The 17,887-nt window shown below is 37.3% G+C and overlaps 1 protein-coding gene across 1 annotated transcript; it reads right to left on the bottom strand.

Annotated features, from left to right (window-relative positions):
- Nucleotides 1–4,758: 4,758 nt before the first annotated feature.
- LOC128860326 (fork head domain-containing protein crocodile) lies at nucleotides 4,759–8,243 on the bottom strand. The gene has a single exon (XM_054097785.1). It carries the CDS (start codon nucleotides 7,477–7,479, stop codon nucleotides 5,929–5,931), a length of 1,551 nt encoding a protein of 516 aa, XP_053953760.1. The 5' UTR covers nucleotides 7,480–8,243; the 3' UTR covers nucleotides 4,759–5,928.
- Nucleotides 8,244–17,887: the final 9,644 nt, after the last annotated feature.

Raw genomic sequence — 17,887 nt, 5'->3', positions numbered from 1 at the left:
GTTAAATTATAGACCAAACTGGAGATGTTTGACAGTGAAACAAAACACGAAACGTGCGTCAGCTGTTTAAACCAACTGTTTAAAAAGATAATAGCTAAAAAATCACCCGTTATTAGATTGGTCAGTACTAATTTTTCGACTTTTTGGGCATTTCTTCGGTCACTGTAGTCACTTTGTAACCCAGTCGTCTTCATTTTCCTCCTAGCTGTGCGCATTACACATTCAAACATATGAAGATTTAGAAGCCCCAACAACATAAAAAAGTTTATCTCAGCATATTTTCCTTTTTCAACACGGAATTTGATTACATCTCTGTGCTCCGAAAATTTCAGTTTCCGTTGGCATGGTGGTGTTGCTCATTTAAATTGTGCAGCAAATAAGCGATTCAGTTGTTCAACAGCACTTTGCACTACAGCAGCAATATTCTTAACAGAACGTCCAGTTTTTGGACTGCCAGTCCATTTTCCAACCAGAACAGAACCAGTTTCCTGAAATCAATCCGGTTCCAAAAGAATGCAGCAAGTAGATCAAGTAGAATAATTCAAATTAGAGTTAAAAGCGTGGGATGTTTGATATAGTAAATATTACAATCATTCTATTGGCAACTACCTATGTACAGAGGGTTATGAAAGTGAAGCAAAATGCATCCCACGCTTTTAACTCTAATTTGAATTACTCTATTTGTATCTTAATTTTTGTTATAATTCTGTTCTGAGGTAGTTGACTATGACTGATCGTTCGATTTGCTATTACTTCATTATAGGTCTCTTTGTCATTAAAATTTATTTTCTACTTTTTAGTTCGATTAGCAATAAAAGCGTGTGTTTTTTAGTTTTTTTAAACTATTTTTTATTTTCTACTTTTTAGTTCGATTAGCAAAAAATCGTGTTTTTTAGTTTCTTTAAACTATTTTTTTTTATTATGAATGAAAATTATTGTAATCATTGCAGTCAGTGAATAAATGATTCGATTTATTCGTGTTATATTTAATTCCTTTCTTATCGACTGTGAGTCTAAAGCTATGCAGTTATCGGCCGTGATAAAGAAGTAATCGGGAGGAAGAACTTATTTCGTGGAGGGAGCCTGAGAAACTGATTTACAAGAATAAATAAAGATTTTTCATTTTACAACCAAATTCACCTTACTTTTTGCCCACAGTAAAAAAAAGAAAATATTAATCCTGGCAATCCTAATAAGGATAATGGAAAACTTTTATCAAATTATTGCATTGTCATCGGTCCTTGATAGGTGTGCAAAATTTCAAGTCGATCAGATTTTTAGAAGCCAGTGAAAATTAAGCTCAAAGATTCCGTTACATACATACATACAACCCGACCTAATAAAAGTGTGTTAAAAATAGCCGAACATTTGATTGTGGTTGAAATTGCGTTCAGCTGCGAAAACCTTCGCTCATAAAAGAGAGTTTGTAGTGTTTATAAAAATGATCAATTGTTTCACGATCCATGATGATGATTCCAATTTTGATTTGGTGAGAGCCGAATCATACCGTCCCATGCCTTTCATTAGTCACAGGCTTGGCCCTCCCTCTCGCTTCTATTTCACATAAATTAGGTTGAACATAAAATTGGTAACTTATTTCTACTCACGACTCTATAAGTAAATTTTTTTTCAATTCAAATCAACATCGAATAAATTATTTGCATTCCGGCAATTCAGCGGCGATACTTTTGAAACCAAAAATTTTGATTGGAATCGGAATAGGGAATAATGTTCATTTCGATTCCAAGGTGTTTGGTCGGAACAGAACAGGCATTATTAATTAAAAATACTCTTATCAAATTCAATATCTTCTGATTAATTGCATATGTATGTACACTTATACGAGTATAAGTTGAAATAACCTGAAAGGCGCATTTTTCTTGTAATTTGGCATTTGAAGGATATTAGTAAAGAATAAATCTGCTATTTCTGAAAGGTGATCATTTTCATAAGACGTATTTTACTATTAAAAAATGTGCATTAATTATTTTGACTAGCATTAATAATTATACGGTTTATCCTGGCTGTGCTAGGATCGAATTACTAAATAAAAAAATGCAAAAATTAAATAAAAATAATATTTGGTGTTAATATGACTTGTTTTGCGTGGCTTTTAAAACTTGTTTAGCCAAATGGGTGCGTTGACTGCTGTCCTCACAATCAGATGATTCGTAAAAGGAAAAAGGAAACAGAGATGTTTGCCATATTCAGTAAAACATAATACATTTTGGAATCATGATGTTAACTAGAGGCTGTTAAAAATATTGCGAATTTTTCTTTTAATAGTAAAAATGTTCAAGATAAGACGCCAATCGCGCCTACGAGGAAAGTTTCGGATACGCGAATTATTTTAATTTGGGGTAAAATAAGTGAATAATTTTTGGTTTAAATTGTTTTATGGTCGATCTTTATCCCCTGGGCGATGCTATGACTACTAACGTAACGGTCAACTTCGAGTGCTGCTGTGATTTTATCGACATTATCGAGACTGGTTAACATCCAAAATGCCTAAATGGGATAGACGAAACCCAAATTGCACGTAATTAGCTGTTACAGTATCGGCACCATAAACACCATTCACAATTTCGGCGGCCTGGCTTGCATTTTCGCCTTTATGAAAGAAACACTGTAAAATGTACCGAATTTTCTCTTTGTTAACTTCCATTGTTAACACCCTGTAACACCTAACTGAATGGAACAAACAAAAGACAGCAAAAGAATTATGTTAGTATGAAATTCCACCTTGACAATGACCATAGGCTTGGTTAGGTTAAGTTAAATGGCTGCCCTAGCAGCACAAATATTCAAAATTCGTCCGTTGTGGTACCATACAGTGGAAAGGAGAAGGGAGGGAAGAAGGGGTCTTGTGATTAGGAGATGATGGCCGTCTATTTACGACGATGATGAACTTCACCAGATGTATTCATATGATTTTTAAATCCGCAGGTGTAGCGAAAAAGTGAGAGCCGAGATGTCTAAATCTTTAACCGACGATAGCAGGGCAGATGAGAAAAAGATGCTGAGATGATTCCATCTCGTCCTCCAGACAGCTTCTGCAAAACGGGCTTGAAGCAACGACAACGAGCATAAACTTTAAATTACTTGATCGATACGATGTCGACCACTGCAGCCATCTGCCGAGAAAACAATGTATTTCTTTTTTCCCAAACTTATATTTAGACCGGCATAAGAATGGGCTGTTTAAAAGTACAAAGTGCTTTGCCCAAATTTGCAAAACACGAGGAACAATTTGAGAATGAACTGAATTTTTTTCAAACATTTTTGAAAAACAAATTTAAATAGACAATCTCTCTAATCTGCCTAAAATCCACAAATAAAGTTAAACAAACCCAAAATAAATGAACGACAATTTGAAATTTTGACGTACTTTAAGCGCTTCAAGCAAAGCTGCCATTTAGTCTGATTTCATATAATTCAGTATTTTCTATTCATTTTTATCAGTCATCGAAGCCAAGCAAAGCCAGCCTGCATTGGACCAGCAACTTTAAGCTTGCGAAAATGTAATAAAAATATAACAGAAATTTTTTATAAGTGAAAAAAGAGTTCCTCCAAATTATTTTATAACAAAATAGAAAATGTAATTTAACAGTGTTTAGCACTTCACATTTATAGTTTTTACGGTAAACAAATTTTTGGTTTGTTTTCTGTAAACAGTAAAACGGCTGCATTATAGCCTAGACAGACGGTGGCTTTAGTCGGGATTAACAACTCAATTGGGAATTATCTCAGGAAATAAGTGCAACTAATGCGGATTGACAACGAGACTTAATTTTCATAATTTAAGCCGATTAGGGGAATTTTCGATGGCAACATTACCGAAAACTGTGAATGAAAAATAGTTAAACTTTTAAAGAGCAGAACAAGAAAGCCTGGGTACAATGCACGTTCGAGAATACATTAATTGTTTGGTATTTCGAAGCAGCTTGAGAAATTCCATTTCATTTTCATTTTGTACATAAATAATTATTTCGTAGCATCAGCGAACATATTAGCAGATATGTTTTTGAGAGAAGTATAATTATATGAATTTTAAAGCAACTTATTCGAAGTAGACCGCAGCAACGGAGCAGTCAGTGTGACCGCTCATCCAGCGCGGCACATGAGGAACGTTCGCAGACAATTTTTTTTTTGTTTGTTAGAGGAGAACATTTTCACCATTGAAGATCATTCAACCGAGACTGTATGCTCTGTCATCACAGCATTCTTCATGCCGTTCAAGCTCAACAAGACCACCACCCAGCTGCTAGAATGGTTTGTTGAGTAATCGCCTATGCCAGTGTCAAGGAAATTCAGTTCTGAGCGGAAGGCTTATTACAAGCACAAGTTAGAGAAGGTTGTAGAGTTGTTGATGAGACAAAGAGTCTGTTTGTATATTCAACATTTTCCAATTCGTAGTCAGTGATTGGCCAAATGCCTAAATATGTTTGCACAAGTTCGCATTATCAACATCAACATTTCATAGGTCATTAGCAGAATACTTTTAGAATAAATAAAAAAAAAAAATGTTAGCAGTGGGATATAGGAAAGTACTGCTAGATTGTGAATTAAATCGAGTGTGAAGATCAGTTACTTAAATGTTGACCGAAGCAGACCATTTCCCGCTGGGTCACTGCGATCGAGCGGCCACAAAACGTGTTGTGCTTATTGGCTTCGGTTGACGCAACTGATACATGTTTTAATACAACTTTAATGTGTAAATAAAACCAATAATTTTGTTTTTGCATTATTTTAGCTTAATATGTTTTAGGTTGTATTTTTCTCATATATTTTTTGCAATCTATGTATACTCGTGGGTGCACAGATTTGTTTTATATGTTTAATTCGTTATTTTGATCAAATTACTTAAGAGTGCAATTGTAATAGTAATTGCGTAATTATTGTTATTGCTACAAGTTATTCAAAGGTTCAATTTAGTGTATTATTTTACAAACAACTATGCATACATATGTACATATGTATTGTATATTAAAATTAAAAGGCTTAAGACTTTATTTCGAATGCATCACAAATTTCCTTTGCTATTCGCTAAAACTTATGTACTTACATATTTTGTTTTTGTTTTTGTTTTACTTAAAATGCAACAACAAATGTGTGTATCGATACCATTTATGTATACTAATTTACACGTAAACATTTTTCGTTTTAAAAAATGCTCTTTCACTTTTCGCCTTTTCGCTATGCTGTTCTATTGATTTATTTATTTTTTCTTTTTCAATAAAGTGACTAAAGACAACGGACTGCCTACATAAATAAATATTTGAAACAAATGTTAATGCACTTGTTTTTAAATGGGTAGATGCAAAAATATGTACATATCGACCGCTGTGCGTCAAGTGATCGTATTCGATGAATTGTAAAAAAATGAATTTTTAACTAAAGAAAATAACAACAAACGACTCATCACTTGCCAATGTATGCGATGTATAACAAGGACTGCTGGCAAACCAAAGTAAATAAGGTTTGCATTTGTAATAAGAAAAATGTTTCTTTGCTACTTCTACGATCACTTCGCTCACATTATTGTTGTAACTGTTTAGTTTGTGGTAAATGTGTGGAAATAAGAAACATAAATATTTAACTCTATGGTATAATTATAACACTTAGAATATAAATTCGAATACCTTAGTTGAGATAAACGACTAAAACTAATTAAAGATCGTTGTTCTTAAGCTGGAGCCTTGAAAGCTGATTAACGCATGCCATTCGACTGCCGATTCAAATTAAATTTTTTTTCTTTCCGTCAGCCCTTTTAAGTTTACTATTTATCGACACGTATTCCCAGCTGCGGGCTTACCACCTTTGAGACGCCAAGCGTCACATCTCTATAGACATATACTCGTATCATGTAAAAGCAACACCAAATTTACACCCCTCAGCAACTCCATTACTTGCTGCCGCACCATCCACTTAGGCACCATACTTAATGCCATAGTCTTGGTAGTGGCTTACGTGCGAGCGGTAATGACTTAAATTGCTAAGATTACTTAAATTCCCTAAGTTCCCGCTCAGATGATGGTGGTGGTGATGATGATGACTACTGATGACGGATGCCGCCGCTGCAGCTGATGCTGCCGCTGCGCTAGCGCTTGTCGGTGGACTAGCGGATTGAAGGCTGCCATTCGGACTGCTCGTGTCCATTTGGCAAGGCTGGTTATGTTCGAAGAGCATATCGCGGAAACCCAGTGATGTGTGTCCGGTGACGACGCCTCCCACAACAGCCGACGGACTGCTGGTGACCGTAATTGCCGACGCGTGATTTTGATTACCCACCAGCACACCTGCTGAGCCGTTTTGATTATGATTGCTGTTGTTGTTGTTATTATTATTCGTCGGTGTACCGGCAGCACCGTTGCCGATCGGCTCAGAGGGTGGCGTTTCAGGTGTGTACCAGCCACCGTGTGTCGGTCCATGTGAAGTTGAGATCGTTGTGGGCGATGCACCCGTTGATATGGTGGTTGCGCCGCCCAGTTGTACACCTGCATGTCCGCCAGGCGTTAGCGGATGCGTGTGTGAGACGTGGGTAGCATGGTGATGACGTAATTGGGCATGGTGCGCGGCAGCAGCGTGATGGGCGTGCATTTGTGTGGAGGCGACGGCCAAATTATCCTCGTTCAGGTGATAGGGATAGGCGCTGTGGTGTATGCGTGGATTGTAGACGTTCATCAATGAGTCTACGGTGAAACCGGCATGCTCCACTGAACCGGTGAGGTGATTCATTTGCGCCAAACTGTCATGGCATGAATTCAGCATGGCAGTGCTCAAACCGGTGTGCATATCTTTGCCGGCAAGACAACCCAGCTCCATGATTGGCTCTTTTTTGAAATGGGCATGTGCAGCCATATGCTTGGGATCCAAAATACCATTCGTCATCAGCTTAAGCGGTTTGATCTCGGCCAGTTTTTCGTTCATCATCGCCTGGCGCTTCATGGCCTCCTCCTTCTCGCGCAGAACATCCTTCTTCTTGAAACGACGACGCCGTCGTAAAAACGAACCATTGTCAAACATATTATACGAGTCGGGATCGAGTGTCCAGTATGAACCTTTGCCAGGTTTCTTGTCATCCCGCGCCACCTTCACAAAGCATTCATTTAAGCTGAGGTTATGCCGTATTGAGTTCTGCCATCCCTGTTTATTGTCGCGATAATAGGGAAATCGCTCCATTATGTACTGATAGATTCCATTCAAAGTGATCTTCTTGTCGGCCGAGTTCTGAATGGCCATCGCTATGAGTGCGATGTAGGAATAGGGTGGCTTTACAATCTCCTTATTCTGGTGTGGAGCGCCTAAACCGTAAGCGCTCGCCGGATAGGAGTAGCGCGAATACTGATCGTAAGCGTAGTGGGCAGCGGCGGCCGCCGAAGCCGTTGTCATAGCGCCGGCGGTGGCGGCACTGGGATAGCCGGCGGTCTGCGCGTAATGGCGCGAGAACGAATTTTGATCGGTGAACAGTGTATGCATTGTGATGGATGGTGATGTGCTAGATATTGCAGGTGAATAACCGCAAAGAAGAGTATCAAGTAGAATTGGTTGAGATGGTTTGATAATTTGTAACGTTTGATTTATTATTATTGTGCCGACGCATGTGATGAGAAAAACTTTAGTCACTTTTGACAAAAAAAAGTATAGCAAACTCGGGCACAAAGCGCTAATTCAAATTCACGTTCGTTTTATTTTTAGCGTTTTTACTTGGTTTATTATCAGCACTTCGGTTAATTATTAAATCACTATTGTTTAGTTTGGCTTCGGATGCATGGCGCACGTATTTGTTTTCGCAAGCCGCAAGTCCTATTCGCTAAATTCTTTATTTACTCAGCAAATATTTACTTAATTTCCCTTGTTTATATTTTTTAAGTAAACTCCGGTATTACAGCTGTGTGTGTCGTCGCAGGTTCTTGACGCGTCTATGAAAATACTCGCAGCTTTTGCTTCACATAGATGTACCTCTTTTATAATATTTTTTTAAATCAAATGTTATTCTATTATTTTTATATGATCTCATTGGAGGCGTTTTACTAAGCGAACGAAGGAACATCCAATAAAAACTATTGACATTAAAGTGGTGTGTAAATTAGTCACATTGGTTGTAACATATATGTTGTTTTTTTCTATATTACTTTTATTTTCCCTTTCCACTTTTAAACGGCGTTTGTCTACTTCTTATTGCCTTGCTGTTTTTATTTTGTTTTTTCTGAGAGAAGCACTTCACCGAGCTCAACGATCCGTTCCAGATAGTAACACGTCAGATACTGAATCTGTAGCTGAAATAACATTCACCTCGAGTCCGAACGCAACACAAAACAGCAAGGAGCAGTGTAGATGCGCGTATGAGCGGGAAGGAGGGCATAGCGAACAGAAACACACCAAAACATACGCACACACGCGTACACTACGAAACTGTGGAATGCCTGAATGGCTGGATTTATGAAAACTTGCGCTAATGTGTGTGTGTGTGTAGAAGTTCACCCGCACTTTGCGTTAATGTTGGTGTTAGTGCTCTTGCGCTCTGCTCTCAGTGCGCCTATGTAAAAGGCAATGGAATGGAAGCGTATGCCTGCGTGTGTGTATGTATTTGTTGCTTTTGTGAAAATCCACCATCCATCCAGTCAACAACAACAACGACAACAATAAGAACAACAAATTCCACCACCATCATGCACGTACAGCTATGAAAACAACCAACTAATCAGGACGTTACAATGTAGTAGAGGATGTGCAGCAAGAGAGTATGTGATGCATACATGCGTGCATGGGGGGCTGTGTGTGTTTGTTATCTTACTTTGTATTAGTGGCAGTCAGAAAGTGAAGATTCAACCATTCAGCGCAATAGCAACACTTTAGTATTTGTGTAGGATGAAGTTCAGGCCGTTGTGTGTGGGTATAGCTCGTATATGAATACGAGTATATGCATGAGATGTACATATTTTGTTGTTTGCACGGTGATAGCAGCCACCTACTGTTGTTTTACTGCTCCCGCATTTATTGTTGTCCTCCAGTGCATTTGCGGTTTTACGCATGTTGTTGTTTTCACTAATAATGTTGTTGCTGTTTTTGCTATTGGCACTTAGCACTTGCCGCCGGCGTCATTCATATTTAGCAGCGTGAAATTTTGAATGATTTTCAGGCAATCAGTTAGAGTGAGATGGTGCGCTTGAATGGCAAACATAAAAACAATTCTATTATCATATACATACGTATGTATGTATGTATGTATGTTTATTAATAAAAAAGATAGTAATATTTTGGTAATGAGACCTACTTACTACCGCTAAAATAACATTACATACATACGTAACTATAAATATGAAAATTTTAAAATCGGTCGTATTCTTTGTGCTTTAAGGTAGCACCGCACGTCTCCATGACTGTCATCTAATTACATCGGAAGAATTTGATCAGGTTATAGTAATGTACGAGTATCTACATGAGTTTGACATTCATACGACTATCTCACTAAAAAATAGGCTGAGCTTTCCTTTTCTACCACGATATATTTGCTTATAATGTCTAAATGCGTGGACCGAATTTAAAAATTATAGCACGCAAATGTAGTCACTATATCAGCCTTTTGATTTATATTACTTTTTATAAATTAAAATTAAGAATTAATAGCAATATTTAACGCTAAAAATGCACCTTTTTTGCATAAGCTTGAAAAAATGCCCTATTACAGACGCTTATTTCACTTAAATACAAACAAAGAAAAGTAACGAATTCACTTATAAACACTCTTTATTAATTGAAGATTTGATTTAAAGCTATTTTCACTAAATAATACTACAAATTCTATTAGAATTTTATTATTACAAATGTTCTTCTAAACGTTTGTAATGCCGTGCAGAATAAATGTGAGGAGCGAACTGTCAAACGAACGATGAGAGAGAGAAGAACAAAGCGAAATAACAAAAACCCAGCCAACCAAAAGGGAACACTTCTTTTATTGTTATTTCTATTATTTATAGGGGCGCTTTTTTGCTTTCAAATATACATATATATTACAAAAACAAAAATTTTTACAAATACTGAAAATTTGAAATCAAAATCGCGCGATTTTTAGTCCAAATTTTCGCCTGCGGCGCTTTTTTACTTTCAAATATACATACATATTACAAAAACAAATATTTTTACAAATACTGAAAATTTGGAATAAAAATCGCGCGATTTTTAGTCCAAATTTTCGCCTGCGGCGCTTTTTTGCTTTCAAATATACATACATATTACAAAAACAAAAATTTTTACAAATACTGAAAATTTGAAATAAAAATCGCGCGATTTTTAGTCCAAATTTTCGCCTGCGCGCTTTTTTGCTTTCAAATATACATATATATTACAAAAACAAATATTTTTACAAATACTGAAAATTTGAAATAAAAATCGCCTAAATTTTCGCCATCGGTACTCATAAGTTTTACGATAAAACAACATTTTCATAAGTGCTATGAATTATAAAACCTAAGTTAAATGCTTGCTGGGTTGTCGACTGCTGTATTCTCTTCTCTTCAACTGTATTTAGTACAAACTGCAAATGTGGTCGGAAAAAACCTAATTTTTAAACTTCTCCTGGGGGTTCTATAGGGACCCTAGGAGGTTGAGACTTTCACAGTTATAATGGTGTGACCTTGCTCTTTCTAATGGGAGTGGTGGGTGGTGTCACGCCCCCTCCCCCTCCGCCCCCCATTCAAATATATCGTGGTAGTAAAGGAAAGTTTTTCCAAAAAATATACTCGGCAGTGGGTTTTGCAGGCCCACCTTCAATATTTATTAACTCAGTTAAAAATAATATTTAACCACACACTTTTTCATAATCAACAATCCTTAAAAAGAGAACACTACAATAACATAGGCTTTTTATGAGGATATGACTCCGCGCCAGCCTCTCAGTTTTCTTTAAACAAAACATTTTATTAGCCTCCTTTTTTAGGCCTCCATTTTAAATTTTTTCACTTTTTTTTCGAATAAATTGTATCCTGCTTTATCCTGCAGGAGCCTATTTCATAGAAGTAACATATGCGGCAGTCGTTTCTTCCTTGAATTTACAAAAGCCAGAATTGTCGGCAACATTTTTTCTGTTTCATAACCGCCTATACGCAACTATGAAAATTATCGGCAAGCAACCGCAATAATACTGGAAAACTGGCAATGGTGTCACTGTCATAAAATCGTCGGGACGCTAACGACAAAACTAAATATCTTTTTGAGTTTTTGCCAATTTTTAGTATATTAATTCATTTCCTCTCTCCACCCACAGACACAGAAAAAGAAGGTTATTCGAACATGTCACCAACATTTCACGAACGAAGAAACCGACTCCTCTTGATGCTCAAAATTTCAAAGCGACTGTAAAAAATGAGGGAGACGGAGTAATGGTTTGTGCATGTGTGCAAAAGGAGTGGGAACTTAGAATTTATACCGATAACTATGGATCACAAAGTCTATTTGGGAATTTTAAAAGATAATTTGAAGCCAAGTGTGGATAAATTATGATTGGGGTCCGATTATTTACTTCAACAAGACAATTACCCTAAGCACATTGCTCTTGTTACGAAGCTTTGCTTGTTACACAACGTCCCTAAACCGCTTAAAAGTACACAAGAATAAGATGATAGTTGAGTGGAACAAAATCCCATCCAAAGAAGCGTTGAAGTTAGTGGTGGAATCTATGTCAAAACCTTTAGCATACCAGAGGTTATCAGAAGAAAAGGTTATCCCACGTCTTACTAATTGTAGTTCTAAGTACCTGCCTCGATTTGTACGCATACTTTTGGGTTCAAGATCCTTGAAATATTTTTAGTTTTCGTACTATGTTTCTGTTTTTTGTAAAAGCCTTTGTAGGTACCAAATAATAATTTAAGTTAGCAATATTTGGAATGGGTTATATTTTCAGTGGTTGAATAGTTAGCTTTGTCTTGAACGCACAGTTTTGCTGCTGAGTGTACATATATTTGGCACTCCAAAACATATTTGTCAATTAAAATTAATAAAAGAAAATTAAGAAAACGTTCCATGCTAGGTTACCACCAAAAAAAAATGTTGTGTGGTATACTACGCACATCCCCACGCTCCTCAAATACCACCAAATCTCGCTCTGCTAAAAAAATGTGCCAAATGAAGTCACTGGCTTTGTAGTTCAGAAAATGTTGTGCCCAATGTTGCTTTTTTTCTTTGCTACTCATTTTCGCTTTTCATCCTCCCTCTTTACCACCTTCCCCATAGCCTCATTGACTCCTCTAATTAATTTGGTTAAAATATTCGTAAATTAAGCACTTTATTTGTTGTTGCTTGTTTTAATTATTCACTGGGTTTTATTAGCATTGCTACTTTGCGGTGTGTTTTTTGTAGTTGCCAGTATTTTTGGTTGCACGTACATATACATGCCATTACGAACAACAAATCAAACTTACTTAGCTGCCATTTACAAAACACAGCTGCTGCCAAATAATTCACTTTATCTTTCCACCATCGACCTCGCCAACCGCGGTCACAGAAATTCTACTATACTAACACAATTACCAGCAGTAGCAGTGCTAAGTCAAAGTAAGTCGTAAGTGAAAGAAATGCATACTGGAAAATACACTAGTCTCGAACTGGTCCGTTTATAGTCAATATATGTATTTGGCTTTTTGCATGTAAACACTTGACGACGAGATTTCGGGATAAATTTAATGGTCTTCATCTGCGGGTAGTTTTCAACAGTTTGGAGCAATTACTAAATTCTAAAATAAAATCTTACTCAACTGCGGCCTTGTAGCTAAACATTTTTAATATACTATATAGGGTTTTGCAATAACAGTTGTTATCTATCGATATCGAGAGATGATTAACGATTTTTTATGGCCGGAATTGGATGGTATTGATCTGGAAAACGTTTATTTTCAACAAGAAGGCGCTACATTGCACACAAGCAACGAAACCATTAATCTTTTATGGAAAAAGTTTCCGGACCGCGTTATCTCTCGAAGAGGTGATCACAATTGGCCAGCAAGATCTTGTGATTTAACACCTTGTGACTTTTTTCTTTGGGGCCAGGGAAAGAGAAGGTCTACGCCAACTGCCCAGAGTCGATTCAAGACTTCAAAGATGGAATTCGTGAGGCTATCGAGGACATAGAGCAGCCACTTTGCAATTCGGTTATGGATAGTTTCATGAAAAAGATATTGTCCTGCAAGCGTGGTCGTGGTGGTCATTTGCCTGATGTTATTTTCCAATATTACCGGCATACCTTCCTCTTTATAATGAAATAAACATCCGATCAATTATATTGTATTAAAAAATAGTATTTTTCTTTGAATATCAAAATAACACGTCTTCTTGGAAACCCCTTTATTTGAAATATTTTTGCCAGCTGGTGGTGGCAGAGGAAAAGGAAGGTCAGGTTGAGAAGGACTTGGCTTCACTTGGTGTGTTCAACATTTTTAAACTGGGCCAAAATTTCGTAAGCGGATATCGCGCCAATAACGAAAAAGAAGAAGAAAGCTAGGTTGGGTTAGGATACGGTGGGTCCCCTTAGGCTTGGAGGCCCATTGTAAAACCACTTGAGCTTGCTTGAGAATAAAGGGATGCCCACATATCAGGCAGAGTTGACTGATTTATGATCAATTCGTTTCCTTGACTGCTCGTCCGTGTTGAAATTTCCAGGAATTTTTCGGTATCCAGAAACTCTGCACCGCTTAACCAGTTCTTTTAGAATAGCCTTACATTCAATTACTACTTTTCACTACTCGCTAGGTGGTTGGTGAATCGAAAGCAGCTATTCTTGTATTTTTGTGCTATTTTCATTGTTGTTGTGTACATGTATTGTGGTGGATTTTCATTGGGCAGCATTAGGCATTCATTCCACCGGAATTTCTTCTTTATCTCTCACTTTGATAGGGTCTTGCCGGTCACCTTTCGGCCTACATAGCTCACTTTTCCAACAACTACTTTCATTTCCTGCTGTGACTAGAATTTATAGTTTTCAGTAATTCTTTCATGTTGAATTTTAAGCTTTGGTATGTTGAGGTATGTTGTTCGGCCACCGTAGCGGAATGGGTTGGTGCGAGACTACCATTCGGAATTCACAGAGAGAACGTATCTGTAGGTTCGAATCTCGGTGAAACAGCATAATTAAGAAAACCTTTTTTCTAATAGCCGTCGCCCCTCGGCAGCCAATGGCAAATCTCCGAGTGTATTTCTGCCATGAAAAAGCTTCTCATAAAAATATCTGTTGTTCGGAGTCGGCTTGAAACTGTAGGTCCCTCCACCACAAATAGGAGAGGAGCTCGGCCAAACACCCAAAAAGGGTGTACGCGCCAATTACATATATATTCATTTCTTCTTAAACTTAAGTTAAACTAAAGATTTAAAAATGATTCAGTACTTTGTGTGGTATCCTTTAGCTTTTTTAATAACAGCTGGCATTGACTCCACTTACTTCCGGTCCGATTTTGTTCCACTCCTCCAAAATTAAGGTTTTTATCTGATCTCTATTGCTTTTGTGATGTGTGCGGATTTTTGTTTCCAGTAATGACCATAAATACTCGATGACGTTCATGTCAGGTGATATAGCCGGTGGTTGCATTAAATGTGGGCAGTTCCATATAAAATATTACCGTTTTCCAGAAATCAAAATCTTTAATTTCGAGCTCTCTGGCGAAGGCAACTCGGCTCAATTGATTTTTTTTATTTATGAATGGCTTCTTTCGTGCTACTCGACCATTAAAGTCATTTTCTCGTAGTACCCGTCGCACTGTGTCGACGCAACATGATTTGCCCACTTCCTGCAGAACTTCGTTTAGCAGTTTTGGTGCCGATAGCATTGGGTTTTCTTTTATTTTTCGAACAATTAAACGCTCATCACGTTCGTCAAAAAATTTATTTGGGGCACATTGGCCTTTATTTTGCAACCGATTTTCATGAACGAAGCGTTGAATGATACTTTGTACTATAGCACTGCTCAAACAAACTATTTCCGCAATTTTTCGCTGTGATTTTCCGCTTGGAAAATGCTTGATGACCAGTTCTCGCTGTTCAAATGTTGTACGTCACACATTTTTTATATATTTTTATTTTGTCCACTTAGCGATCACAAACATACTAAAAATTGCATAGACCAATAACTGTGCACTAGTTACATAAACCTAAATTGGCGTATGCCGATGATATTGACATCATCGGCCTTAACAACCGCGCTGTTAGTTCTGCCTTCTCCAAACTGGATAAGGATGCAAAGCGAATGGGTCTGGTGTTGAACCAGGACAAAACGAAGTAGCTCCTGTCTTCAAACAAACAGTCGGCGCGCTCCCGTATCGGCACCCATGTCACTGTTGACAGTTATAATTTCGAGGTTGTAAAAGACTTCGTTTATTTAGGAACCAGCATTAACATCGATAACAATGTCAGCCTTGAAATCCAACGCAAAATCTCTCTTGCCAACAAGTGCTACTTTGGACTAAGTACTTTGGACTAAGTACGACGAACAAAACTAACACTTTACAAGACTCTCATCATGCCCGTCCTAACGTAAGGCGCAGAAGCGTGGACGATGACAACATCCGATGAAGCGACGCTTAGAGTGTTCGAGAGAAAGATTCTGCGTAAGATTTTTCGACCTTTGCATGTTGGCAACGGCGAATATGGCAGACGATGGAACGATGAGCTGTGTGAGCTTTACGAGGACTTAGACATAGCGCAGCGAATAAAGATCCAGCGGCTACGTTGGCTGGGTCATGTCGTCCGAATGGATACAAAAGCTCCGGCTTTGAAAGTATTCGATGCGGTAACAGCTGGTGGTAGGAGAGGAAGAGGAAGACCTCCTTTGCGTTGGAGAGATCAGGTGGAGAAGGACTTGACTTTACTTGGTGTGTCCAATTGGCGCCGGTTAGCACGAGAAAGAAACGACTGGCGCTCTTTGTTAAACTCGGCCAAAATCGCGTAAGCGGTTATCGCGCCAATTAAGAAGAAGAAGAGTCACATAAACCAGAAATTCAAAATACCGTTAACCAAGCAACTAGCCGCCGCCACAACATAAAAAAGTGCTTGCATAAAATAAGCTGAGCCACTATACCTTTACAGATTTGCCAAAGAATCTGGAAAATTCTCTCAGGTCTAACTATCTCTATCTCTGTTTCGATTCTTTCCTATCTTTTTCTCTGATACTTTTCTCCTTCCCTCCTTTATTATCTACCCCCTTTCCAGAACTTCAAATACAATGGGCTTTTCAGCCTGAGTGTTTTAGGAGCCACCAAATCTTCTGGTGCTCCTTGTCTCGACATTTTCAAATTTCAATTTCAATATATAATTTTGGCAAATTGTCCGAGTACGTATTTGGCGCTTGTGAACAAAAGAGCTGCAGAATATTATACATATAAAAAAATAAGTTATTCAAAAAATAATTCATTAGATGATTAATTTTGTGCCACCTTGTAGAAGCATATTGCTTGGTTTCTTGAACTTTTTTATGCATAGTGATCAATCGTACTTTCTGCTGCAGGATTGTTAACTGTATATAAAATCGTATATGTAAACAAAAACGCAACTTAAAAAGCAAATTGACGATCTGCCACACTAATATTTGCGCATTACTTACATATGCATACATACGTTCATTGCAGATCTAAGCGATTTTCAATATTTATTTTGGACAAAAAATGTCTCACTTAAAGGGTTGCTTTTGGTGCATTTACCTTATAAATGAAGGTGTAAAAAGTACACAGATTAAGCCTATTGTCCCACTGATAACTAAAACACAAATAATATTAACATTTATTAACCCTTTTTCATACATACATACGTACGTATTTATAAACATACGTGCAAAGGTGTGCTACGTACATACATACGAGTATATTTGAATTATTCAGTGGAATCTCTAATTTCTAAAACACTGCCATCTTTCGATTTCTTAAAGATTTCAAACAAAAATCGAAATCAAAAGGAAAAGCAAAAGCAAAACGACAAATGATTCGCAATACTATGCACGTACGAGTGGTGGAGCAAGAAAAAATAGTAGTCGAGTTTATTTTTCAAGAAAATATTTTCTTAGGTCAGACATACCCAAACAATGAAATGAAAACATTATTAACATTTTGACGGAATGTCAAAATCGTTGTCGTCGTCGTCGTCCTCGTCGTTGTTATCAACATTGCAATGCATTGCTCCTCGCCAGACAAACGCTTCAAATGTTGAAAATAGAAATAAAAAAAATTAGCTCAGACTTGCCTTCAGGGCTGATGGTTTTGTCTGCAGAGAGTTGGAGAATTGAATTGGCGAGATGTTAAAGAATTAATTTAAGAATTTAGCAGAAGGAGGGGAAAAGCTACGTATTTTACTTCTATTCATATTGAATGAATTTTAAATGCGTGAATTGAAGTGAAACAGTTGAAAATTGCGCTCAAGCCGAATGCTGGATGTCCATGAGATTTGTGTTACTTTTACACTCATACCAAACGCTTACATGTGTACGCACACACACATTCATATATTCATATGACTATAAAATTTGTGCACATACTCGTACATACATAATGGCATGAGTGAGCAGAGAAATAAGTTGGTTATGGGTGCCGAAACAATTTCGCTGCTAACAAAAACTTTAACTGCAAGTATTTAAGAGTCCCAAAGAAGACGCACACTGCATTTCTCGTTTTCCATCGTACAAATGTATGTATGTATGTGCATAAATATACGCGCTGCTATACAATTCAATCAACTTTCTTACTATTCAGAGCCACTGCTATTGAATTTACTTTATAAATTATGTTAAAATAATAAAAATATTTTTGAAAATAATGCGATTGCGAGCAAAATCAAGTGAGTAACGAAAGATCTCAAAATCATCACAAATCATGGATGGAATGACAACCAAAGGAGAGGATGAGCATGCATACAAACA

This window comes from Anastrepha ludens, chromosome 4 (assembly GCF_028408465.1).
Source record: "Anastrepha ludens isolate Willacy chromosome 4, idAnaLude1.1, whole genome shotgun sequence".
Classification (NCBI taxonomy): Eukaryota; Metazoa; Arthropoda; class Insecta; order Diptera; family Tephritidae; genus Anastrepha; species Anastrepha ludens.
Note: the sequence above shows the minus strand (reverse complement) of the source record. Positions and strands in the feature narration are given on the sequence as shown.

Excerpts from the sequence above, each read along its gene's own strand:
- LOC128860326 (XM_054097785.1), bottom strand. The coding sequence starts at position 7,479 with ATGCATACACTGTTCACCGATCAAAATTCGTTCTCGCGCCATTACGCG.